Source organism: Xiphophorus hellerii, chromosome 21, assembly GCF_003331165.1.
Source record: "Xiphophorus hellerii strain 12219 chromosome 21, Xiphophorus_hellerii-4.1, whole genome shotgun sequence".
NCBI classification, from domain to species: Eukaryota; Metazoa; Chordata; class Actinopteri; order Cyprinodontiformes; family Poeciliidae; genus Xiphophorus; species Xiphophorus hellerii.
In genome coordinates, this window is record NC_045692.1 from 19,528,885 (window position 1) to 19,554,600 (window position 25,716).

Consider the following 25,716-nt stretch of genomic DNA (forward strand, 5'->3'; position numbering starts at 1 on the left):
TCCTTTCTCCTCACTGGAGTGAATGTAGTTCGGCTGCAGCGATGTGTGGCTAGAACGACCTCTGAGGAGATAACGGAAACTTGGGCGGCAGAGTTACAATGGTAAAGTTAATCATTCGCTGTTGGTTGTAATAAACATAGTTAATCCATTCAACATTTTTGTTAATTGTGATCCAAGGTAAGATAGATTCAATTCCTGCAATGACTTCATGTCGTGCTTTGAATTAATCTGGAATTCCTCTTGGTTGACCTATAAGATTCAAATATACTCCTTCATTTAATCCATAATCCCTCAGGCTTCTACTAAGCCTCGTTTTATTGTGGTGCATTCCTACCATGTCTGCAACTCCTTCATACACTAAGGTTATTGATACTTTCATTCAAACAAGGGCTCAAAGGCCTACCCATTTTAGGGGCAATGTGTTGATTAAAACGTCATCATGTCGGGGTCACCATTTATATTGGAGATTTGAAAGGTACTAAACTCTTAATTATATTTTATAGATAAGAAACAACACTCAGACGTGTCCTTTTGCTGCTGGCCACGGAGGGTGGAGATTTATTACACTCTTCCACAGATTATCTTACAGCTTCATCAATTCAACATCAAAGTCCCAAAATATTTCCCCAAAATCTCTCTATTGTTAGGATCAACCTGTTTTATACAATCACATTTTCACTGGTGTAAGTTGGTAAGTTTTGACCAATAGCATTACTGCTCATGTTTTACGTAGGAATCTTGGCAGCCTTTGAATTGAGTGTGTATTGGGTTTTTCCTGGGAATATTTAAACCTCTTGACCTCACATCTGCTCCATTTCAGCATTGCCAAATAAGCCAAATCATCACAATTGTTGTTCTTATCTGTCCAAACAGCTTACTTCAAAATCATATTTTATCCAACTTTGTGCTTCGCACGCAAGGAAAGGAAGTTTTAGGTTAGATTGACCATTAACGGCGCCAGATATCCTCAGTAAAAACCAACTCCATAAAAAGTATTTCTGCTCTTACAAAAGCAAAGCATTTTATTGCACACCTCAAGTCTTTATCCTCGTTTTACTGCATCTATTCGAATCCTGCAGAAGTAGATAAGCTCTGTCCAAATTGGTGACAGTGAACACAGGCAGAAGAAAATTATGAGTATGTTTAAAATTAGGATGTTTGGAGTTTAATATTTCACTTGAAAACTAAAGTTGGATCTGTAAGTTATAAAGACAGACTTTATGTCCTTTCTCCTCACTGGAGTGAATGTAGTTCGGCTGCAGCGATGTGTGGCTAGAACGACCTCTGAGGAGATAACGGAAACTTGGGCGGCAGAGTTACACCTTCCTCTAAAAAAGTCAGTCTGCAAAAATCTGTTGTTGATAAACACCACAGATTGCTCAGCTAGTTTTCAGGTCCATCATGTTCTGCACTAAGTTTGTTAAATTCCAGAAGGACAAACTGGGTCATAATGCAAAGAAGGCGTAATCAGAAATAGATTATATTAACATTGAGCCAAGCAGTCAAGAAAAAACTCAAAATATATAACTTTTTAAATGGTTGAATTTGTTTGGAATAGAAAAGGTTTGAAAAAGCAGTAGTTTCCAAACCATGAAACCACCGCCGCCGTACTTCAGTTAGCATCTCCTCCTGTAATTCTGTTTGGTTGTCGAATATGTTCGCTATCCTGATGTCCAAATAATTCAGTTTTGGACTCAGCTGCCCTGGGCTTTTTCTGCATTTCCTTTTAATAAAATATATTAAATACAAGATTAACACCAAACAACATTTATACATGATGCTGTTGCACCTGAATTTCCCCTTTGTGGGACAATAAAATCTGTTTTTATTCTGCAATCTTTAGCCTGGCCTTCAGGTTTTGTCATACAAGACGTTTCCTAATAAAACAAGTTTAATTTATTTAGTGTGCATCACTGCAAAAAACTAAATGCAAGCATTTTTGTCTAGTTTCTATTCCAAATACCACTGTACTTGAAAAACAAATAACTTTTGAGCTAAATACTTGTTTTAAGTCTAATTCTTGAATATTGATAAATACTAGTTCCATTGGAAGATTATTTCAGTTAGAAGAGCGTAAAATGTCTTGTTGCAAGTAAAAATCTTATAAAATATTAACCAATGATGATGCATCTGTATCCCTCTAGCAAGTAAAAATAAAGCTAAATAATCAAGTTTGACTCAAAGTTTTATGTTTTTAAATTTAAATCTTTAATTTATAAAAGTGCACAAAAATGACAGGTAGAAAATTCTACATAATGGGCCTGGATAAACCCACCAGAACCAAATTAATCCAGTTATCAGCAGTCACTCCTATGATAAAGTTTACAAAACTGGATCTTTTAAATAAGCATCCAGGTTTACTGTGCAACATGTAAACAGATGGGAACAAATTCCCCATCTGTTTTAGTCAAAAAGACCATGAAAATTTACTTCATAGCTGTATTCATTTAAAAAAAAACAGTTAGTAAAACCTTGTATTAACACAAACATGTACAAACAGCAGGGAAAATGCTGTGCGCAACAAGTAGTTTTCTACGAAGACGTTAAGGAATGAGTTTGTCAAATAAATGGGATGAAAGGCTTTAGTCCCATGACAAGGATAGCATCTTGCAGCTCAGCTCCCACAGCTTCTGTGCCAACTCGTCGTCTTTCCCAGCAGCAGAGCAGTTGGCAGCAGCGCAGCCACTGCAAACAACCAGAGGTTGACATGAACTACTTTATATCCACATTCCATCACACAAATGGGTCATTTATGGAGATAATTCCCACAAAGCCCACAAGTCATTAGCTGCTACCTTTGAACTGGACGTACCTGTAATATCCACCGCTCTCCTTTTCTAAAGATGGCTCCACGGCGCAGTAGATCGTGGTCTGAGCTCCCTCCGCTGAGTCTTTGGTGAAAGGTTTGGCAATCTTCATGAAGAACCTCTCGGGGGCGCTCAGGTGGCGCCACAGGTCCGTCTGAACGACGCCAGGGTGGAGGGAGTATGTGGTCACTCCGGTGCCTAAACGAGCGTCCAACACATCAACAACCAAAACGCATCAGGAGCTGAAATCTCTTCAGAATCTAATGATCGATGAGGTTTAAAAGCTTTAAAATTTTTATGTGAATTCGAGTTCCACTGGGGTTGCTAGGTAACGGCAACGCGAGACGTCTCAGGAACTGTTTGAAATTGCTCGTTTTCCAGACACCATGAAAAGGTAATTTATTGGCAAATACATTTTTATTAGGCGTATGGGATGTTTTTAGAAGCAGTCGAGTTAAAAATGGAAGTACAAAAAAAAAAATTCAGTGTGAGAATTTAGCATAATCAGTATCTCTGAATTTGCCAGAGCCTGTTTTTATTCTCACCAACTTCTAATTCTTTCACACAAACCATTATTTTAAATCAATCATTTTATTCCTGGAAAATAAAATAAAGCTCCAAACATGTAAATTTCCAACAACAACTTTAAATGAACCGTATAATAAGTTAAATGGCAGCGATGAGGTTGTGACAAACCTTCCAGTCTTTTGGCCAGTGAGCGGGTGAAGAGCACGTTAGCGAGCTTGCTCTGAGAGTAAGCTTTGCTCTTGTTGTAGCTTTTCTCGCTGTTGATGTCCTCCAGGTTGATGGAGCCCCAGGAATGAGCCATGGAGGACACGTTTACGATTCTGGCCGGGGCCGAACTTTTAATCAGGTCCATCAACAAGTAAGTCAGCAGGAAGTGACCTAAAGAAAGAAAAGAGCCAACATTTCAACTTAAATTCGAACGTTTTACAGAAATAATGTTGAGAGCTAATGTAGAACAATCACATTAACAAACCTCTATTTTAAGAAACAAAAATGCTGTATAATATTAATATTTGAATGATCTGATGTAACAATAATCACGAATGTGTGTCATGTTACTACACACCAAGTTTGTTTGTGATTGGTTATATTTACCAAAGTGATTGACTCCAATCTGCATCTCAAAGCCATCGGCTGTCTTCCCATACGGACAAACCATCACACCTGCATTGTTGATGAGGAGGTTGAGCTTCAGCTCATCTGCAGAGTAAAGAAAAAAAAAAAAAAAGTTTAAAACTCTTGAAGCATTTAGGTAAATTTATAACTATTCCTCCATTTACTTTGCTGGACGTTTGTTGCAAACTCTCTGATCGATTTTGTGTCTGATAAATCCAGTTTCATGCAGATGACATTGTCGTTGCCGGAGCTTTTGATGATTTCCGTCAACGCCGTCTGGGCTTTCTCCATGTCCCGACACGCCAAGATCACTCTGGCTCCTAAATAGATACAAAAAAAATTATTGAAAAACTGAAGTTCAGCATACTTTAAGGGAGAGAGAAGAAGAAGAAGAAAAAAACAGCAATTAAAACGTCTAATCTCTTCACACACAAAAATAAAGCCACACATCTGTATTAAGGCAAAACTGCACAAAGAAACTCTTATGAAATGAATAGAGCGCCCTCTTGTGACCAGAAGTGTGAAGATGTTTCTCCTCAGGACCAGATTATGTTTTATCTTAGGAAATGAATAGAGCGCCCTCTTGTGACCAGAAGTGTGAAGATGTTTCTCCTCAGGACCAGATTATGTTTTATCTTAGGAAATGAATAGAGCGCCCTCTTGTGACCAGAAGTGTGAAGAGGTTTCTCCTCAGGACCAGGTTATGTTTTATCTTGGTCAGTTTGGACCTCCAATGATCAAACTACGATAGCGAGTTAGATTTTGTATAAATATTCTTACTTTAGGTAGTGTGGAGAAAAGAAAAATAATTTATTCTAAAATAAAAAGTTCAAAAGGGAAAAACTTTTATAATTGTCTTTTTTTATAGAAAAACTAACAATTTAAAGTAAATTTGAAGGCAAATATTAGTGAGCTCAAAATTGAACACAAAAGTTCATATACATTTCTAGAAGCAGAAACTAATTTTGACCTTTAAGTATTTGAAAATCTTTTTTTCCCCCTAAAAAGGTGCGACAAAACAAAAAAAGCTTGGGTGCAAGAATTGGGTTCACATTTAAATACATTTAGGACTATGTAAAATATTTTGGCCAAAAGCTGCTGGCAAACTTCCCACACACCGACAAGCCAGAATATTTCTGGAGGAAATCTCAGATGAGATAAAAGATTGACAGTCATAACAAGAGGTTTATATTCACATTTGGAGTTCCATCTTAAGCAACCATGAAGTCTTTGACTTTAGATTAAGCCTCAAATGCAGAAATCAAAACATAAAAAACAAACTAATTTACAACTTAAAAAGTACATTTTCAATTTCTGTTTAAGGTGTAAGAGGATGTTCACTCTACATCGTGAAGACAGCCTGGCAAAAACCTAATGAGACAACAGGGATTATTTCTTTCAGTCTACTTTCAGTTTTAGCACAGACGCTAAAACTGGTGTACAAATGAGTATCTGCGGCTCAGATCATCATCTGTTAAATGATCTGAGCCACAGAAAGCAGATAACACATGACTGACTCGAGATTTGGTTATTTAACTGCCACAAATGTCCACTACTTCATTTCTTATGAAACAACTTTAACATTTACGATTCTACTTCCTCTCTTATGTCAGTCAGATCAAAGCTGCTGATTGCATTCAACTGCAGAAGTAGTTAGAATTGGTTTAAATATGTAAAACCACACTTTAAGGTTCCCGCACAGTGCTGCTTTTCAGTAATTTTTCCTGCAGAGGCACAAGCTAAAATAGTTTAGCGTTCCCCATGGAAGTCCAATAATTCAACTAAACAGCAGCTTTAAGTCATATTCTAATCAGGTAGTGAACTTTTTATCTTCCAGGTTCTCCAGAAAAGCCAATGATCCAAAACATGTACAATTAAAAAGAGTATCCATTTAAACAAATTGCAAAGTAGCTTAAAAAAAATCCTAATTTATTATAGGGTTGAAATTATTAATATGACTCTTAACTAGTTTAGTAATCAATAACTGGAGTATAGAGACTCAAAAAAGGGGCAATTTCTTAAAAAGGCAGAGCAGTAATTAAGCCAAAAATATACATGCATTTTGCAGTTAAGTTAAACACTGTTGTCTGTAAATAAGTTTTTCCAAAACTCCTTAAGTGGCATCGTTTTAGCTTCACCTAGTTCAAATTCACTAAAGGGATGCTAATGCAATGTCATTGCTTTTTAAACAGTAAAATGTTTGTTTTCTTTTTTTAATACAGAAATTAAAGTATTTGCATATCTTATTGTATTTATCAAACTGTATTAAAAAGGCTGAAGTGGTTAACTGAAAACTCTGTAGCATGTGCCAGTTTTTAATTTCGATTAATCGTCGGAATAATCCGGTAGAAGGATCAATTACTAAAATAATCGCTAGTTGCAGCCATAAAAAGTTTTTAAAAATGGCAGGTTTTTAAAGTCTGTAGATTACTGCACTATTAGATCTTCATATCTTGACAAAATTATTTTCGTTTGTTATGATGTCAAGATCATTTAAAGTACTTAATGTCAACCCAATAAAGATCAGAAACCAGGTTTGATTGAGCTGCTTACCTCTTTTAGCCAGATCGATGGCAGTCTCTTTGCCTATCCCGGTGTTTGCGCCTGTGATCACCGCGGTTTGGCCATCGAGCCTGACGTCAGAGGACCAGGGAGCCCCGAAGAGGTTTCTGGGGAAGTTATGAAATCTCAGCCGGTGTCTCAATCAACGTAATGGGCGTGGACATTACTAAACTACCGCTAAACAAAACCATGACAGTTCGCACTCAAGCTTAAATGTTACAAATGAGACGCTAATAACACTTAGCTTACAAACTGAAGTTGTTTGTTTGGCTAAAAGTTTACATACAGCTAGTATGATACAGATAGTCAACACTTTAAACAAACAACGTAAAGACTAGGCGATTACAAACAGAACAGCAGCCTCACCTTAGAGCTTGCATGTTACTAGGCAGATGAAAATGTTACCAAAAACCCCAGAAAACCGGACAAACTGAGAACCAGTTCTTCAGCAGCTTCCACCACGGCGTTTCTCAATTAAAATGTAAGGCACAACTGTGACGACACACTTATCTCCAACAGACAGGCGTTCTGACCAATCAGATGCGAGCTCGTCAGTGTTAGACACAGCTGATTGGTCAAACTCTGTCGCCGTTTTTGATTGGTCTGGTTGATTACGCATACCGGTAAACCAATATTAATGCAGCCATTTAAAAAAACAAACAACATTTTAACATTTTAGGGGAAATTATATTAAAAAAAATAAAAACGAGAGAGTAATAAAAGACGATACAACCAAAAAATTGTAACTTTCAAAATTTAATTTAATTATATAAACGTTAAGAATATCTTTTTTTGTTTCATTTGTATATGGATTATAATATTAGCGAAAGAAATCCCTGTCCAGACTTTATTATGATATGTAATGGAGGGCTAACTGTCATCAATTTCACTTTTCAATCGTTTGAAGTGGTTGGGTAAATAGTTAATAAAATTTTATGATCAGAAAATGTTTGTATTTTTAGTCCTCATTTAAAGAAACTAAACGCTTCTTCACACTTTAGGGTTTCAGGCTGTTGGTTCCATAGTTAAATAGCATGAGAAACTAAAATTTGCAACATCATTTAATTCTGGTCCTGCCAACACAAAGTAAGCAGGTCTGGGATAACCTGATGGCCTAAATGATTCAGTCCTGACCAGCAACTCTGAAATGCATTTCAACCTGAGCCCATTTAATGCCTTAGAGACTAGTAGCATCATTTTTTAAAAATATAAACTGCTTAAAATAAAAGCATTCAGTACTATTTGACAAAATATCAAGCTAAAAAAAGACTTAGGCTTAGACTTGTACTTTATTGATCCCTTGGGAAGACTCCCTCAGGAAATTGAAGTTACCAGCAGCTCCCAGGCAAAAAACAAAGATAACACACAGTAAGCAAAAGTGCAAAAGAATACAAAATACAAATTAAATACTAAGGTACACACTATATGTGAGTAACCAAAACCTAAAATTATGCAAGAAAAACCTTAAATTATGCAAGAAACAAGGAATAAGAATATAGAATATAAGAATATAAGTAAATATAAATACAACACTAAAAAAATATAAGAATTTGGCGGATAGATTGACCAGTGATATCGTATTGCACTATGTGGTTTGACCTGATAAGTATGGAGAAAAATACAAGGGGTCACTACTCCTTCTACCCTCTGTCCTGTGTCACCTCCCCCCCCCCAATGAGGAATTGTACAGTCTGAAGGCATGGGGGACAAAAGAGTTCTTAAATCTATTGGTCCGGCATTTGGGAAGCAGCAGTCTGTCACTGAACAGGCTCCTCTGGCTGCTGATGACGGCGTGTAGAGGGTGGCTGCTATCGTTCATGATGTCCAGCAGTTTGTTCAGCGTCCTCGCCTCTGCCACCGTCACCAGAGAGTCCAGCTTCATGCCGACCACTGAGCCGGCATGCCTGGTCAGTTTGTCCAGTCTGGACGTGTCCTTCTTGGATATGCTGCCTCCCCAGCACACCACGATGTAGAAGAGGACACTGGCAATCACAGACTGGTAGAACATCCAGAGCAGTTTGCTGCAGATGTTAAAGGACCGCAGTCTCCTCAGGAAGTACATCCTGCTCTGCACTTTCCCATACAGGTGGCTAGTGTGTTTTGACCAATCCAGTTTACTGTCCAGCCACAGCCCGAGGTATTTGTAGGAGTCCACGACCTCAACCTCAGTTCCCTCTAATGCGACTGGTCTCGGCTTTGGTCTGGACCTCCCAAAGTCTATAACCAGCTCCTTCGTCTTAGCGGTGTTGAGTTCCAGGTGGTTTGTGTGGCACCAGAGAGCAAAGTCCCTCACCAGACAACGATACTCCTCCTCTCTGTCGTCCCTGATACATCCGACTATGGCTGTGTCATCAGCATACTTCTGTATGTGACACAGCTCCGAGTTGTAGTGGAAGTCAGAGGAGTACAGGGTGAAGGGAAGAGGGGCCAGCACTGTGCCCTGGGGCGCTCCTGTGTTGCTGACCACAGTGTCAGACATGGTGTCCTTCAGCCTGACATACTGCGGCCTGTTGGTGAGGTAACTATGGATCCAGGTGACCAGGTGCGGGTCTACTCCCATGCTGTTTAGTTTATCCTGGAGCAGAAGGGGCTGGATTGTATTAAAGGCACTGGAGAAGTCCAAAAAAAGGATCCTCACCGTGCCGCTGGCCTTATCCAGGTGGGAGTGGGCCCGGTGCAGCAGGTAGAGGATGGCATCCTCCACACCAACATCTGACTGGTAGGCGAATTGCAGGAGATCCTGGGCATGTTCCACCTGGGGTCTGAGGAGGCCGAGGAAGAGCCGCTCCAACGTCTTCATCAGGTGTGAAGTAAGTGCCACGGGCCGAAAGTCATTCAGCTCGCTGGGCCTGTTCTTCTTGGGCACTGGGACGATGCAGGATGTCTTCCAGAGGGTGGGCACTTCCCTTAGCTGCAGGCTGAGGTTGAAGATCCGCTGTAGTGGCTCTCCCAGTTCAGTAGCGCAGGTCTTCAGCAGCCTTGGACACACCTGGTCCGGCCCTGCTGCTTTCCTGGGCTTGAGCTTCCTCAGCTGTTCTCTGACCTGGTCTGTGGTGATGTGGGGCGGGGGTTGTGCTGAGGTGTGTGGGGGGGTTGTCAGTGTAGTGTTGTCTGGGGGGAGGTGTGTGGTAAGGTGCAGGGGTGGCTGCAGTGAGAGAGGGGGTTGGGGGGCCATGGACTGGTGTACAAATGATAACTTTCCTTCTGGTATTATACCCAAAACATCACAATTGAACCACATTGATTCAGTAGTGCCGTATCATTACAAAAATAACATGTTTTTTCTTTGTTATTATTATCTTTATATACACACAGCACCTTTTTTGTGTTTAAAGATGGAAGAGTTGGTTGATGTTTAGTTGCTTATAGTGAACGTTTCTGGGTGGACTATATAAGATTTATTTTGAAACGATTACTTTTCATTCAAATTTTTGTTTATGTCAACATGTGATATGCACATTTTAAAATATAAATGAATGAAATGAACAACTAAATAAATAAAACAAAAGATTTCTTGGAATGCAGTTGGATAGGAAATGTTTATTAGCCTCTCCAAAAGGTCACAAACTACCACAACTTCAAAAAGTAAAGAGTAAATTGTCTTCTCAACATGTTTGGGTGCATAGAAAAACTTGCTCAGACTTGTGTTGGTCTCAAAATTCAAATAAAATACATTTAAATTATTTTACATTTTAACTGAATTCGTAGTCAAATTTATGTCTTTGTATATATTCTAAATAAAATCTTTTGAAATGCTTTCAGATTATAAATTAATTTGTAAAAGTAAAAGATGAGTTTAATGTCATATTAGAAATATTTGAAACTTAAGAAGCAAACTCTAAAAATGTTGCAACATTTGTCCAGCAGGTGGCAGCACACGATCACAGACTGCTTTAAACCACCAGCGGGAGCATTTTCCTCTTTCACACCGTTATTCCTGAGACGCGACTCTTCAGACAGATTAACAGGTTGGTATTTGGGTAAATCACGTCCTTGGCACAGATTCTCCGCTCTCCTCCGGCCAGCAATTTGCATGAAGCCTAATTATTCATCAGGTCTCTTGAAAAAGATCTCCAGAAAACACCATGAATGGCTCATTCATGAGCTTCAGACATTGTTGGCAGCAGTAACAGAGGGCTTACACTGCAGATAGGAGGTCATTAGAGAAGGAAACACTGAATGCGCTGTTCATCAGCTGATTGTGCGAAAGCAAACATTTTCTTCCCTTTTCTGTCTGTAAGATCAGTCAGCAAAATTGTGTGTGTGTGTGTGTGTGTTTAGCGTTTCAAGTGCATCTGTGGAAGAAGAAAGAGAAGAAATCTAATAGGGAATATTACATTTTGTAGTAATTGGTTGTAATTGAGTGGCCTCCAGTGGGAAATTCATGTAAATCAGCTTTTTGGATTTTGTCAACAAGTAAAACCAACAAGCCTGCGATTATGTAACCTTTGGCCTCCAATACTTCCTTAAAGCAAAAACGAGATCTTCTACAACAATCAGTTTTTCCAGTATTTATTAATCTCTCATTCCACATCTGACTTGTTTATTGCCAACTTCCTGTTTGTGTTTGCTGTTTTTGTGTCATCGGCGGAACGAAACAGTTGACCTAACCCCTTACCGGCGCCACAGTAGCAGCTTCCTGAAAGCCAAACACAATAGTGAGGCAGGAGGATGCGCCGCATGAACAATTTGTCAGCCATATTGGGAGTATTAATATTGCTATGACAGATGGAGACCCAGAGGATGCAGTTATTATTTATATGTAGCAGGCGAAGGGGAATAAATAAACAAATGAGAATTAGAGGAGAATAGCTTGTGTTGATGGCGATGAATTGACAATGGTTGTAATGATCTGATGAGCTAAAAATAAACCTGCTGCACAGGAGAATACACAATAAATAAAAAAGGGAAGGATACACCTGTAAAGGCAACTTCCCGTTTTCATCAGGGCCGGCCAAAACCTTTTTGGGGTTTTCATTTTGGCCGATTTTCATTTTGAGCCTTCAATATCAACATGCTAACACCAGATACTTTATCATTGTGTGTAACATTGCTACTGTCATTAGCATAATTAGCATTATATCAGTGTTGTTATGGCTGTTGTCTTTAACCTTACAGGAGTAGCAAACTTTAAAAAAATTGTATTTTGAAATGCAGTTATTTAAATTATTTAAATATTATTTTACTTATTTAGTAAGTAAAATAATACTTACTAAGAAAGTAAGTATTATTTAGTTTAGAAAAATGTTGTGTTTTTTGTAAACACAAAATTTACAGTAAACAAGTTAAGAAGTTTGTAAAAGTAAAAAGTAGCCATTCATATATTTCCTCTGCAGTAGTAGAAGCCAACAGAAGGAAGACATTAACCATTATTTGTGTAACAACTATAAAAACAATATAAAAATTGTTTTTTCATATGTAATAGAACTTATTTTGTATTATTCAAAGTTATTTTAAATATATAAATATATTTTATTGTGCTAGCTTGGTGCTCTTGGGGGCCCCCTGGAGGTGAGGAAGTTAATTTCTTCTCTACGACAGTGAAACAGTGCAAATAAAAGTGGCTTTAGCAGAGCTGCTAATGCTCTATTTTTAAAGAGTAAGATGTATTTTGAGGTAAGAATTCACAATGAACCAACAATCCTAAAACATTAGCTCATAAACTCTAGAAAAAAGAAAAAGGTAACCAAAAGTTCAAATTTTTTGAAGACTTTAAAAAAATCCCTTTGACATAAAAAAGGAAGAGAGATATTCTTTGATCTTATGCAAACAGAAATATTTTTAGCGCAGCTTGAAAAAAAAAAGAAAAAGTAAGATAAGTTTGTGTGAATGTTTGTTAAACAGATCAGTAGCAAAGCTGGAACAGGAACCACCCAAATGTTTATGTTACAACAGCATCTGTCCAAGGTCACTTTCTTTCTGCCTCCCCAGACACACGCACACAGGCGGCCAGCAGTCTGGACTCTCATCTACAAAACCTGAAATTATCCGAAGCTCTGGGGGATGATAAGCATCTCCAAGTGTCCACATCTGCTGTCACCGCCTCCACTGGACAGACAGACAGACATCTTTTCTAATGTTTTCTTTTTCTTTTTAACCTTTCCCCCTTCCACCGCCTCCCTCACTTCTTTGAGTGGTTACGTAACACATGAACGCTGCTATTCATTTGCTTAAACTGTTCGCCTTTGCTGATACAATCTCTCCATACCTCCGTAATTACAGTCCCTTTTACAAAAAAGTGGCCTTGTTGTACACCAGATGACAGAGTTCTCCATCTCTCCATGGTGCTGCCGACTGAAACATGTTGCATCGTTTAGCCACTCCACTTCCCTTTGATCGCTCAACATGCATGTTTTCTCACCATTTTTCATTTTCTCAGGGGAAATCAAACTTGGAGATCACTTTAAAGTGTTAAAGTCTTTTGAGAATTGGAAAAAAAATATCTATACAACTTGTCAAAGGAGAATATAAACATCATTCGCCTTAACTTTTTAATTTTGACATTAAGTTTGTATCTTGTTCTGCAGAGCAGTATTTCTTCTTTAAGTACCTCTATATTTGTGCATTTTGTTGCACCACTTTATTTCGAGTAAACTGATCAAATACAGTATATGCTCTAAAAGTAAAGTTTGAATTGAGTTTTATTCTTCGTTCCTTTTATATACGTGCCGTATTTTAAATCACTTTGAATTCTGTTTTTATTTACTTTTCAATATTTGATGCTTTATTGTTTTGCTTATTTACTTCACAAAATGACAGAACATTGTTCAATATTTGATAGAAAAATCTGGAAAACATACAATAAATAAAGTGGAACTATCAGGGCCAAGAAAGCAGTCTTCTTCAAATGAACTGAATTTTTTACGCTAATATATAATTTTCTGCAAAAAGGTTCAAAATTTTGAGTTTATGTGATGCTAACTCCCACTTTCTTTTACCCTTCACTTGATGTCAAATTATAGTTTGTGATCGATATGGCAAGTAATATAAAGTCACATTTAATACTGTCATATATAAGCGCAAATATTGCAAAATGTCTTGCAGATATTTAAAAATTAGCATCACAAAATCAATGATTTTAATTGCAAAAAATTACAAATAAATCACAAAATCCTGGCAGGACTGATCACTTCTAACAAGACATTTTTCAATAAAAATGTCTTGTTAAAGACATTTTATGAAACTTTAGCAAAAACTGCTTAAATTTTTCTTAAAACATGTTTGTTTTTTATTCAGTGGGTAGAAAATCCAGAAATGTTACTCAAGTAAGACTAGAAATACTTCAGTAATAAAATTACTACAATAAAAGTAAAAGTACAGTGTAATGAAAATACTCCCTAAATTTACTCAAGTAAACGTAATTGAGTAAACGTAACTAGTTACTACCAAACTCTGGTTTCATCAGTACATTGAAGCCCTTTGAGGACCTTCATGATCTCGATTTGGCCCAAAATGAAAACGAATTTGATGCCTCTGGTCTAAACTAAAAGCTGCAGAATCTCCAGGATTTTCATCCTCCATGGATTGATCCTCACCATTTCATCGTGATGAAAGGATGAAAGGACATCAGCTCAATGTCACCTTGTTGCTCCAAACTGGACCAAACAAATGGGATCCACTGTGTCCTTTTAACATCAATGTGATTAACGGACTCAAAGCGGCCCTTCAGGATGAAAGTGGGACAGACGGTGAATCTAGGTTGGGTTTCTCTTTGAAGGTGAGCAGACGCTCGCTGCAGCTCTGCTGTGTCCTGCAGGAAACAGGCGATCCGATCTATTTATAGAGACTTTTCAAGCAGCCAGAGGAGCTGTTAGAGAGTGGAGCAAAACTGACGCCTCCGATTTCATGAAATTTGTATCAGGATAAGAGATATACTATGTCTTGATGTATTTTTAATCATTGCGTTGCAAGCAGGATTTTGATGTTTTTCTTTATGGATATTAGAGAGAAATGGTTTATAAATCCTTTTAATTTTATGGTGCTGAAACTCTAAGTGGTTCCTAGGGAGGATGTAAAGTAATAAAGGAAGACCCGATCTGATTCCAGTCGGCCAGAAACTCTGCAGGACGTCAAAAATGTTTTCCCTGAATAATTGTTTTATTTTATTACCATTCCCTTCCATTTGTCACCCATCATTCTGATTTTTCATCCTGATTTCTATGGAATATCAAAAATTATGTCTTTAAATAAAGGGTATAAAAATAAATTTCATATCAATTCAAAAAGCTAATGAGTAGATACAAGAAAACGAATGCTATTATGCCTATAATTTAATTAGTTTAAGAAACACACATGTTAGTTTCAGTTAGCTATAGTTTTTCCCCATTAATTTCCCATTAAAATGTCTCAGTTTCAGTTTCCGTTAGCTTTAGTTAACTATAAAAACCTTGTTTCCCACAGTGGGACAGACGTTTGTCTTCCAGATGTTCCCAGGTCTTTCTCAGGTCGTAAACGGGTTTATAAGGTTTACTAAACATTGAATGATTTGTGATCTTCCTCCAACTGTTTATCAAATGGGAAGCAACTCACAGGTTTTGACATTTACCACTGTTTGTTTAGTTTTAATGCAGAACGCTGGGCAGCATGATTTCTGATAAAAGTGGTTTTATTCATGGATTTTCAAAATGTACTTAAATGCTAAGGCTTGAGTTTACTTAATCATAGGCCTGAGAACGCAAAGACTTGTTGTTTGAGCTTTGCACTAAAGTTATTTTCTGGTCCACCTAAGTGGAGATAAATGTTCTTATTTTAATTTAAAAATAGTTGTTGATTTAGCTCAGATGCAAATAAACAGCTTGGGATGAATACGGTAGTTTGAAAAACGTGTTTGTTGCAGTTGAGACCAATTTAAATGAGCCACATCTTAAATTGCACCACAGTTTTTGAGGCTTATTTTCAAATTCTCAGCATTAATTAGTGAACAAGCAGCACTTTATGCAAAGGAAGGCTATGATGACACAGAAAAATACTTATTTTTAATCTGAAGAGCTACATTTTACACTTGCTAGGATGTTCATTATATAACAAGATCAAGAGTAGGGGTTATCAGCTCTATTTATTGCATTTTAAACAACATTAATACTTCATAATTATCAGGCCATTAATCAGATTCCAATAGTCTCCAACAGGGTTTTGATGTTTAAGTCTTAAATATCTTGAAATTTCAGAAATGAAACCAAAAAAATGTCAACCATAAAAAGAAAAGGACTCAGAAAGCTGCATATGATACACACTTTAAAATATTTCATGACGTCACAATCATCCGCTGCCTGTAATTGTCAGTAATTAGCTCAATTGTTAGCATTAGAACTCATATGGTAGCCTGTTGTGCCAACATTAGCATCCTGCGTTCCCAATACCGTTAATCTATTAGCTCTTATTAACAGATCTGGAAATGACATCACAGATGAATTGAGTGTATTAAAGTAACAAATGTTGAAATCCAGGAGGATTTTGCTAACTTAAGATGAGTAAATATGTTGAAATAAAATAAAGGTCTGAGTATTTTTGGTCCTGAATCGCCTGATTAGAAGCTGGCTGGTAAAGGCTTACTATTGCTATGGCAACTGGACTGGAGTCAGGTAGGAAAACAGCGTGAAATAGGACCAGACATTTAAATTAATTAAAATGATCAGATTTTTATTAATTTAAATGAGCAGCAATTACTAAACAGGTTGACTAGCATCGTCAATGCTGGGATTGACTAATTAATTCCATGATGTAGGCTTTGTCACAGCACACTTTCTGTCTTCTTCTTCTTGTGTTTTGTTGGTGGTTGTCAAGAAATGTTTGGTATGCATTACTGCCACCTACTGGTATTAAATGTGGTTCAAAACTTCATCAAAAAGCTTGTTTTCCCAAAAAGCTAAATTCAGATGTAAATGTATTGAATTTCTTGATCTCCTGGTTGTGTATTTATTAAATTAAATGTTTTTTTAAATATATTCTTTCTAAACTCCTCCAACATTAACCCTTTTTTAAATCTAATTTCTCCAATGTCCTATTTTGTAGACTGGTAAGCCTCCCTTTTTGTCTCTTGTTTATTTGTGTTTTCAATACACAAGATTTTGCTTTTATGTATTATTTTCTCCCAACGTTTTAACAATTGTCTATTTTTGCGTAGAAGAAAGAGTGAAATTGGAGATTTTTTTCTTGATTTCAACTAATGAAGCCGACAAACATGATGTTATTTTGAAGGAAGTGCTTAATTTCTCATGAGATATAATTGATTCATCAGGTGCTCCACATCATGCTAATGAACCGGCGCTCGTACAAATATAATCAACCACAAGGCTGGAGCTTGTGTCTGGGCAGAGCAGAACAACCGAATACTTTCACTAGCATTTTGTTTTGTTTGTTTGCAAAATTATAGGTGGCAAAATGTGATGCTTTGCATAAGAAGGCTGCAAAAGCATTTATAGAGATTGGTGGTTAATGATGTTTATGTTCTAGTGATGCATGTAACTCTGTTTGCTAACTCAGCTACAGCATTTTCAAAAGCTACCAGCTAATTGCTGCTCAAACATATGACGCTTTTAGTTTTCCTAAGGGCATGTTGTGTGGTGCACAGAGGCAAGACCGGGTGCATTTTGACTCACTAGAGATGGAGATTGATGTATAAGGGGAAAAAAAATAATCATACAGCTTGTTCTTAGAAAAACAAATCACTCTGACCTCATCCGCCCTCTTCCATGACCCAATATGCCTCTCGGGCTGGCAGTGTCCAAAAATACCCGAGTCCTGATGATACACTTGAATTGGGGACACTGCTTCTTTATGTAATCCAACTTGTTTGGAGTTGGAAGAAAAAATGCAAATCTGTGTTGTCTAATTGGTTTTTAGATTTAGGATATTATCGCTAAAACCTAAAATATATCAATATCAGTATATTAATACTAATCTATCTGGAATAGGATGTCTGAGTATCATCTCTAATAAAAAGGCATTTGAGTCAGACTCTGTGTCGGCTAAAAGGCATTTCAACAAATTCTCCAGGGCGTAGATTTGATTTTCTATGTTTTTCTTTCAGGGATTACATTATATAAGACGTCACATAATCCTAATTTGTATGTAAACTAGATTTCTGGAGCGATCAGACAGATTAAAAGCGCTTTAAGGCTGAACAGCATTTCAGTGTTTTTACCATAAATTCACTTCGCCATTCCTAAGTTCACTTTTTCAATCTTTAAATCTTTCCAGAAAATATCCTTGAGCTTAAAATACTATAATTACAACACTGATCACATAAAGTCTCTTTAATCTTTAATAAAAAAAATTCCACCACATTTAAGCTATGAGAGACAAGAAAAAAGAAAAATAGTATAAAACGCAAATTGTGACTGTGCAAATAATATTTACCAACACATCATTTTTATTTATTAATGACGAGCATTTGAAGCCAAATTAAAAGTTGTAAAAAAAATTGACAAGTAAGCTTTCACATATAGTTAGGAAAACAGAGTAGAAGGGAAAAGCATAGGTCAGTCAGAGTTGATAAAGGCTGAGAAAACCTTAGAGAGTTGCTCTTGGTATTGCTAACTAGACTCTTGAGTGTTCTTGTGGTCTCTTTGGAATTTTCTTGCAACACCTCAATGAATATTTCTCTCATGGATGAGTGACCCTGAGAAAGTTTATAAAAACTAAGCAGTAAATTGGGAGAAGGAGAGAAAACATTATTCAGACAGTTTAGACAACTAAGGATAGACTGCAATTTACAAATGGAAGAAGCAATGGCTTCAGTTAAACATTAAGATGTTACAGAAACATATTTTTGTCTTTAAAAGGACTGAGAAAGGAAAACAGTCAAATAACAATTCAAGAAACATTTCAAAATTTGCAACCTGACTAGAGCCACTGCCTTTTTGCTGCTCAGCTCTCACTCTCAGTGGCTCCGCCCTACTCACTGCAGAACTTTGTTTTGATTGGCAGCATGGCATCCTTGTAGCCAATCACATGTGAGGATATACGATCATACCATTATGTGAAAATAGAGAGGGGGACATGACAGTCAGAATCTGAGAATCTGTTCATCTCTTCAGTCAGCTAACTCCTATAAACAAGGCAGCATCTGCCTGCAGTTTAAGGATATATAATATATAAATTAATAAATTAAGGCTCTGTTCGGTAGATTTCTTTGCAGTGTTCATTTGTTTTTGTGTTAAATGAAAACTAAACTGATAGGTATTTTTGTGTACCTAAAATACAAAGAAAGAACCACAGACAACGTTTGAGTTTTCAACCAAGCTTTTGCAAAAGGAGAAGACACAGCGAACTGCTCCTCTGAACAGCTCACCATGTGTTCTGAAACTCTGCAGTAGAACTTGCCTTTTATTAACACAAAACAAAAGAAAGGGGCCTGGTGCTGATAAAGTTAGGAGTCCCCAGGAACTTACACATAACAAACGCAGTTTTACGACTAAGGAATCTCTATGTAGGGGGGCACAGAGTACAAACAAACACAGGTTTACGACAAAGGAAACTCTAAGAAGACCATCTTCAAAGAACATGTTTTAAGGGTTAAAAGGAGGTCATCTCTGTCTCACACTTAAGCAATAGATGACCCTAGTAACACTACTAATGTAACAATGATAATAAAATTATTCTAACATAAACCTTTGATATAAATAATATAGTAAAAAAAGAATGCCTGCTGTCGTAATCAAATACATAAAATTAGGCAAATATAAAGTTTCTTGTAAAACCACGGAATTCAAAAGGATTCATTCACATGCAAAACATTCATTTTTGCTACATTAAGCTCCAATATGAGGCTACAGTGAAATTAAATTAAGACACTCGGGAGCCGAAAGACTCGGCTCTCTGATAAGAGCAAAACTTCCCATTCTAGTGGTGATGAGAAAGACGCTGTTGAAGAAAACCATCACCAAGACTCGACTAGACTTTGGTGAGAGTCCATGGTGAAGTGGTCAGATAAGACCAAAATGAAACCTTTTCGCCATCAGACAAGATGATATGTTTAGCGGACATGGCCCAGTCAAAGCCCAGATTGTAATCTGATTGATTTTTAGCCAGGCTTGAAACCTGACAGGGCTTGGAAGAATGGAGGAAAACGGCATCATCCAGATGAGACTGACTGAGATTTTTCCACACAGATTCCAAGCTGTGATCGCAGTTAAAGGAGGAAAATACTAAATACTGTATTTGTGCAAAACTTATTTTATGTTTTATATTTTTATTTAATTAGTTCTGTTTCTATTACAAACATGCACAAAACTTTGTTGATATTCCTCTAATGTCGAAAAAATAAAAAATTCCATCAAATTTAAATAAGAAATGTAACAGAAACACCACATTTAATTGAAATGAATTTTCCTTTATTTAAGGAAACTTAATATTAATTTCATTTGGGATCAATATTTGAATTTAAAACACAATTAAAATCATGTGAATTTGTTTTTCCACAATATTTCATTAAAAAACATGCCATCTTCTTTGTCATTTCTGCCAGTAGTAACATCCGATTGATATTAAAATGTATTTCCATTGCAGTTGTGCAAAATATACAAATTTTGATAAGTTCTGAAAAATCACCTCATCCAAACACAAAGAACTTTTATCGAAAAACAAGATTTTTTCTTTTTTAAACTTCCATGTTGCAGATTTGTCAGTATTTTGTAGAAATTCGCTTTGACAAAGGATTTTATTTTGGTCAAAGCCAAATTCTGCTGCTTTTATAGACAGAAACTCAGAGCCTGGCTGGTTTCTGCATTCATGGAGTCTCTGGGTGTAAAATCTTTTGGCCCTGTAGGGTCAATGCTGACTGGCACATTGTTAAAACGGAGAGCAAAGTTTCTTTTACTATTCAGTGAACATAAATGAGCTGCAAGGGCCAGAATGAAAGGATAAAAGGAAACCATCCAACCCTGTCCAGCTCTGAGAGAGAGAGCTGCAGGGTTCATATGCATCTAAATGAAGGCCTGACTTGATTCAAACTGGGATTAATGCCAATTTTTTTTTGGTTTCCAGATGCAGCAGAATATAAGATCCAGACATGGACGGTTACTATTCTGGTCTGTTTACCAGTTTGGATCCATTTAGGAGGCAATGTTTGGTTCAATGTCTCCATAATTAAAGTTTTATGACCTTTTCTCTGATCCAAACGCATGGAATATTTTTAGTCTCAGCTTGACAAAGAAAGGAAAAACTTTCAGTTTTATGCACGAGTGAAAAGATGCTTGGATCTTGTATGAAAGGGGAAAACTCTCAAACACAATTTTCATATCCTGCTACCAGATATCGTAAACAGATGGAAGTATTGCTGCAGGCATTCCTGGGCTTTTTATAGACAGATTACAGACAACACAGATTTGTGCCTCACCTTTTGAGCCTGTGTTGTCCTACATTGTCTTTTAAGGAGAATTGGCATCTGATGTGTGGACACTGAACCCAACCAGCAGCTGTTGGATTCAGCTTTTACCATTTCCCCTCCAGGTTACTGGATTGATTTCAGATTCCTGGGAAATAAAACAGGAGTCTGTTTGTTTTCTTTGAGAGATGTCTTTGGGGACTCAAGACAGAAGAAACTAGCAAAACCTACTTCTTTACTTCTATACATTCCTGTGATTTATGTACAATTTTGTGCTTTGTCAGGGTCTATTTAGGCGCCAATATGTGCATCTATTTTGGATCTGTCGCGTTCATCCCTTTCAACTTTGATTTTGTACCTATAACTAACTTGTTAACTACTAACTTGTGTGATTAAGCACAACTTAAGAGAACTTGATAAATCAAATAATATTTTAATTAAACGACACCAAAAACGTAAGTTTTTTTTTTGTATATAGTGCACCTGGAAAGTATTCACAGCACTTCACTTTTTCCATATTTTGTTAATTTACAACCTTATTCCAAATTGTATTAAAGTAATCTCTGAAAACCAAGCCATCAAATTTATTTTAATTTGAGGTTAATCAGAGAAATAATAATAATAAAAAATCAGCATGAAAGTCAAACTGCATCCCTTTTATTAGACTTTATATAATAGTATCAAAATATGAGTTGATTTCCTCCTTTGCTTTCTTTCCACAAAATGTGGCTTCCTGTTTTGGATCAAATACTAAACTTTTCCTGCTGCGGTGACCTCATCAGTTACATAAATGTCTATCTTATCTTCACAGAGTTTAATACTTTACCACGTCTGCAAGTTACTCATTCTGGTGCAGCATCGACCGCTTTCTGTGAGCGTGAGAATAAGAAAGCTGTTTGACATAAAGCGTGACGTATCACGGTCGGTTTCAGGTGACATGTGAGAAACTATTTTGTAAAGGTTTCGTAGAAAGTTGAACTACTGTAGGGAATAAATTTGAGAGCTTTTGTGAAACGACCTTGAACTTTACGACAGGTTTTAAGAGGAGTAATGAAATCTGAATCCATGAAAAAGAAGAACAAGGGTAGAGCTATTTTAATGTTTTGCTTTCACTGAACACATAAAGAGTAATGATAGAGGTGTTAATTTTCCACTGTCAATCATAATGCCGGAATTAATTTCAGCTTTGTAGAAAGTCTAGAAGTTTCTGTATAATAAACTGAACTGAATTTATTTATCATTGGATGAGTCAAACCGCATTTTCTGGTAAGAAGTTCAAACAATTAACCATTGTTATTTAAAATCAGAAATACCACTCAGATATTTTTGGAGAAACATATCTGAAAGGATTTGTTCTGAAACTGGTGGGTTGTCAGTTCGAACACCGACTCCAACCATCTCAGCTGTTGTGTTTTTGGTTGTCGGAGTCAAAACACCAATTCAAGTATTTTTTTTTAAAATGTTGATGAAGTTCTGTGCACATTTACAATGGAAATGCAGTTATTGTTAGCAAAATGTCACCAAAGTACATGTAATTTGTTGCAGTACACTCTTTAACCACTGTTTAAGTCCCACTTAAAACAATGTAAAGAGTAAAATTAAGGAACCAATTTTTATGAGACACTTAAAAAAAACCCTTTGCAATAACTTGATGTCATGCACAGTTTAATTAAAGAAAATATCACCCAGGATGACGCAAATCTGTGTAAGGGGTTTCACACACATCACGAAAGAAATACAAATAGAAATCCCCCAGATGTTTACATTTCTCAACTGTTCACATGCACCAATTACGGACTGATCTCCCACCTGGCAAATCCACTTTCATTACAGTTAAAACTCAGTATTACATGAGCTGCAAACTGTATTCACACATTTAACACAAACATGACGTAGTAGGGATTGTTAACTGATTAAAACGTGCAAATCCGTTTGGGTTCAAGTAGAGTTAAATGATCATTTAGAGGAGAAAATTAAGATCTCAGCGACTGTGTCTGCTGCCGATGTTTTTACCAATCAGTTAAGTTGCAATCTGATAGCTTGCAACTTTATTCTGACGCTTTGGATTACAGCAGTGGCGAACGATATTAAGATAATGAGATCGGTCTTTCAGGGACAGATATTCAGGAAACAGCAGCTCTGACCGACTACAGCGGCTCTAAATGCTCAGAGCTGAAGGAGGTTTTGTTTTGGATGTAACCTTCAGCAAATCCTTTAATCAGCATTGAATTAACACAATGAAATCCTATTAAATCTTTGATTAATACGAACCTTTGTTCATTCATTCATTCCTTTAAATCTTGCTGGCCTTAGCAGAATAAAAAAAACACCATGACCTCTGCAAATCTTCAAAGCTTTATTGTGACCCAAAATATTAGCTTCCCAAACACCCATTTAAGCTTGTTGTCTGTAAGAGGAAGTTGACCCTTATTTATTGAAAGCCTACTGAGTTCATGCATGATTACTGATAAAAAGAAAGCTGACATTTTTATTATTATTTTAGACTTTAGTAGATTTTTAAAAAAATGTTCCTGAAACATTGTTGAAGAGCAAATTTTGCTGTATCCTTGTTAAACATTAAAAAGAAAATTGCAAGATGGTGTCATGATTTGTGGAAGAGGTGGTGAGGCAGAACGCAGCAGACCCAGGTTGAAAAGAATGATGGTGGTTTAATGATGAAAATAAGCACAAAACAATCCAAAAATCCAGGCAGCACAGCTGAGCGGAAAGGCTAAGGCTCAACACTGGTAGCGACTGGAAACAATGGACAAACATCAGACGCGACACGACAGAATCGACATACTGGTACGACAAGGACCCGACAAAGACACAGAAACGCAGGTGGCATTAAATACACAGAGACACACCTGGGAACAATCAAGGGGTAGACAGGACAACACGGAGACTCAAATGACACAGAAACCCAAAATAAACACACAGAAAAACTCTCAACACAGAGAAAACCCAATCCTGACAGTACTCCCCTACCCCCCACCAACCCTCAACGGCGGTTACTGGACACCCAAAAACAGTCCAAAATCAAAAACACAACAAGGGTGGGCAGAGGGGCGCTGGACGGGGGCCTGAGTCAAAAAAACCCAACAAAAAACAACCCAACCAGGGCGGGCGTCAGAAGGAGGGCCAGAGTCCATGAAAAAAAAAAGCAGGGTCAGGGCGGGGCCTGGCGTGAACCGTCCAGTGGCACAAGGTGCAGGAGGCGACCCGTTGTGGGAGGTCCAGCGGGCGTCGGCAGCGCAGGGGGCGGAAAGATGGCGATGAGGAGTGTCTGGGACCATTGGGGGCAACGAGGGACCACAGGGAGAGGGAGAACACCCACTTACAGGGGCGGAGAACCCACTTACAGGGGCGGAGAACCCACTTACAGGGGCGGAGAACCCTCTTACAGGGGCGGCAAGTGCTGCTGATGCAGCAGCAGCAGGAGACACGGAGACCTTAGCTGCGAGAGACGGGGAGTCTGGAGCTTAGGCTGAGGTGGTGGCAGCGGGTGTGACTGATTGCTTTTTCTAAATGAATGAATGAGTCATAAAGTTAAAAAACTATTTCCAACATAAATTAGTCTCTTTTGAACTGATCAAACAGGTAAAAAAAAAACCTCCTAGGAATCCATTTCAAAAAAGTTGTTTGGCAGAAGTGACGGGGAAAACTTGGAAGCGTTGGTGGAAGCTGTCGGGGCGGTTCTTGAAGAGGCGTGAAACTGGTTCTTCATTCGATCGTAGTCTGACTCCAGTCTCATTTCCTCCAGCAGCAGCGGAGATCCCTCTGTGCCAACTCCTACTGCTGCTGGATCCATCCCTCTCGGTCCGTTTGGTCCATAGACGCTGCAGCATCACCTTATTTTTGGTCGGGTCCTTCTGTCATGATTTGTGGAAGAGGTGGTGAGTCAGAACCCAGCGGACCCAGGTTGAAAAGAATGCTGGTGGTTTAATGATGAAAATAAGCACAAAACAATCCAAAAATCTTTGAAAAGTGGTTTCTGGATGGTTAGTCAACAACTAACACTTCCAACAGTCATTGTGGAGGGCATACAGTGGTAAAACCAGCTGACCAAACATCCTGGAGCTCAGCTAGGGTTGCTAGGTAACGGACGGAGCTCTGAGGGGGTTGCTAGGTAACGAGGCTGATTTGTGAAGTTACATTCCAAAGTCTTTGGAAACAACAGACTTTCCAAACACCAAAAAAACATTAATTTATTACCAAAAATCGGCTGGGTGCTTTTTTTTTTTAAGCGGTTGGACTGTTTGTGGAAGTAGCAGAAACCCAAATTTAAGCACAAAAATGTGTAAAATGTGATATGGTTGCATAAGTAAACCTGTCCTGCTTGTTGCCTCTGTCATGTAGCAGTAGGATGACGGTGATTGTCTGGCCTCTTACTCTTTCTGTTTTAACTTCAAATGAGCGAAGTACTTTCTGTTTGGTTTACCAACACAAACCTGACCTACATCTGTGTTTGGATCAAATGAAGATGATGTTTGGTGTCAAGTCAGTGATGCGGGTCAGAGAAAAGTCATGCAACAATTAGTCTCCAGTAAAGTATATCTGTAGATATCGGCTTATCTTCAAAAGGTCTTTTAGACGGTGTTTAAAATTAAATAGAGAGAAAATAATGAATCCAGGTCAGTGAAGCAGACTGATGGCGGGTTCTCACATGAAGAGCCATAATAGAAAACAACATGCAGCCCAAACAGCTTCCTGATAATTAACTACAATCAGTATTATCAGCTAACAGATCAGAGCAGACAATCAAAGCTTACAGATTTACTCTTACATAACTCAGTTTGCTGGCGTTTCTTCACTCCCAGTCTCCATCCTCCTGTCATGGTTTGGTGTTTGTTTCTTTCCCACAACCTCAATTATGTT

At 37.6% G+C, this 25,716-nt stretch overlaps 1 protein-coding gene across 1 annotated transcript; it reads right to left on the reverse strand.

Annotated features, from left to right (window-relative positions):
- Nucleotides 1-2,192: 2,192 nt before the first annotated feature.
- Nucleotides 2,193-7,012, reverse strand: rdh12l (retinol dehydrogenase 12, like). Its single transcript, XM_032552116.1, has 7 exons — nt 6,879-7,012; nt 6,504-6,619; nt 4,115-4,270; nt 3,930-4,034; nt 3,504-3,713; nt 2,813-3,005; nt 2,193-2,685 (listed from the first exon to the last, which is right to left on the reverse strand). The coding sequence occupies exons 1-7, from the start codon at nt 6,890-6,892 to the stop codon at nt 2,583-2,585; spliced, it is 897 nt and encodes a 298-aa protein (XP_032408007.1). The 5' UTR covers nt 6,893-7,012; the 3' UTR covers nt 2,193-2,582.
- Nucleotides 7,013-25,716: the final 18,704 nt, after the last annotated feature.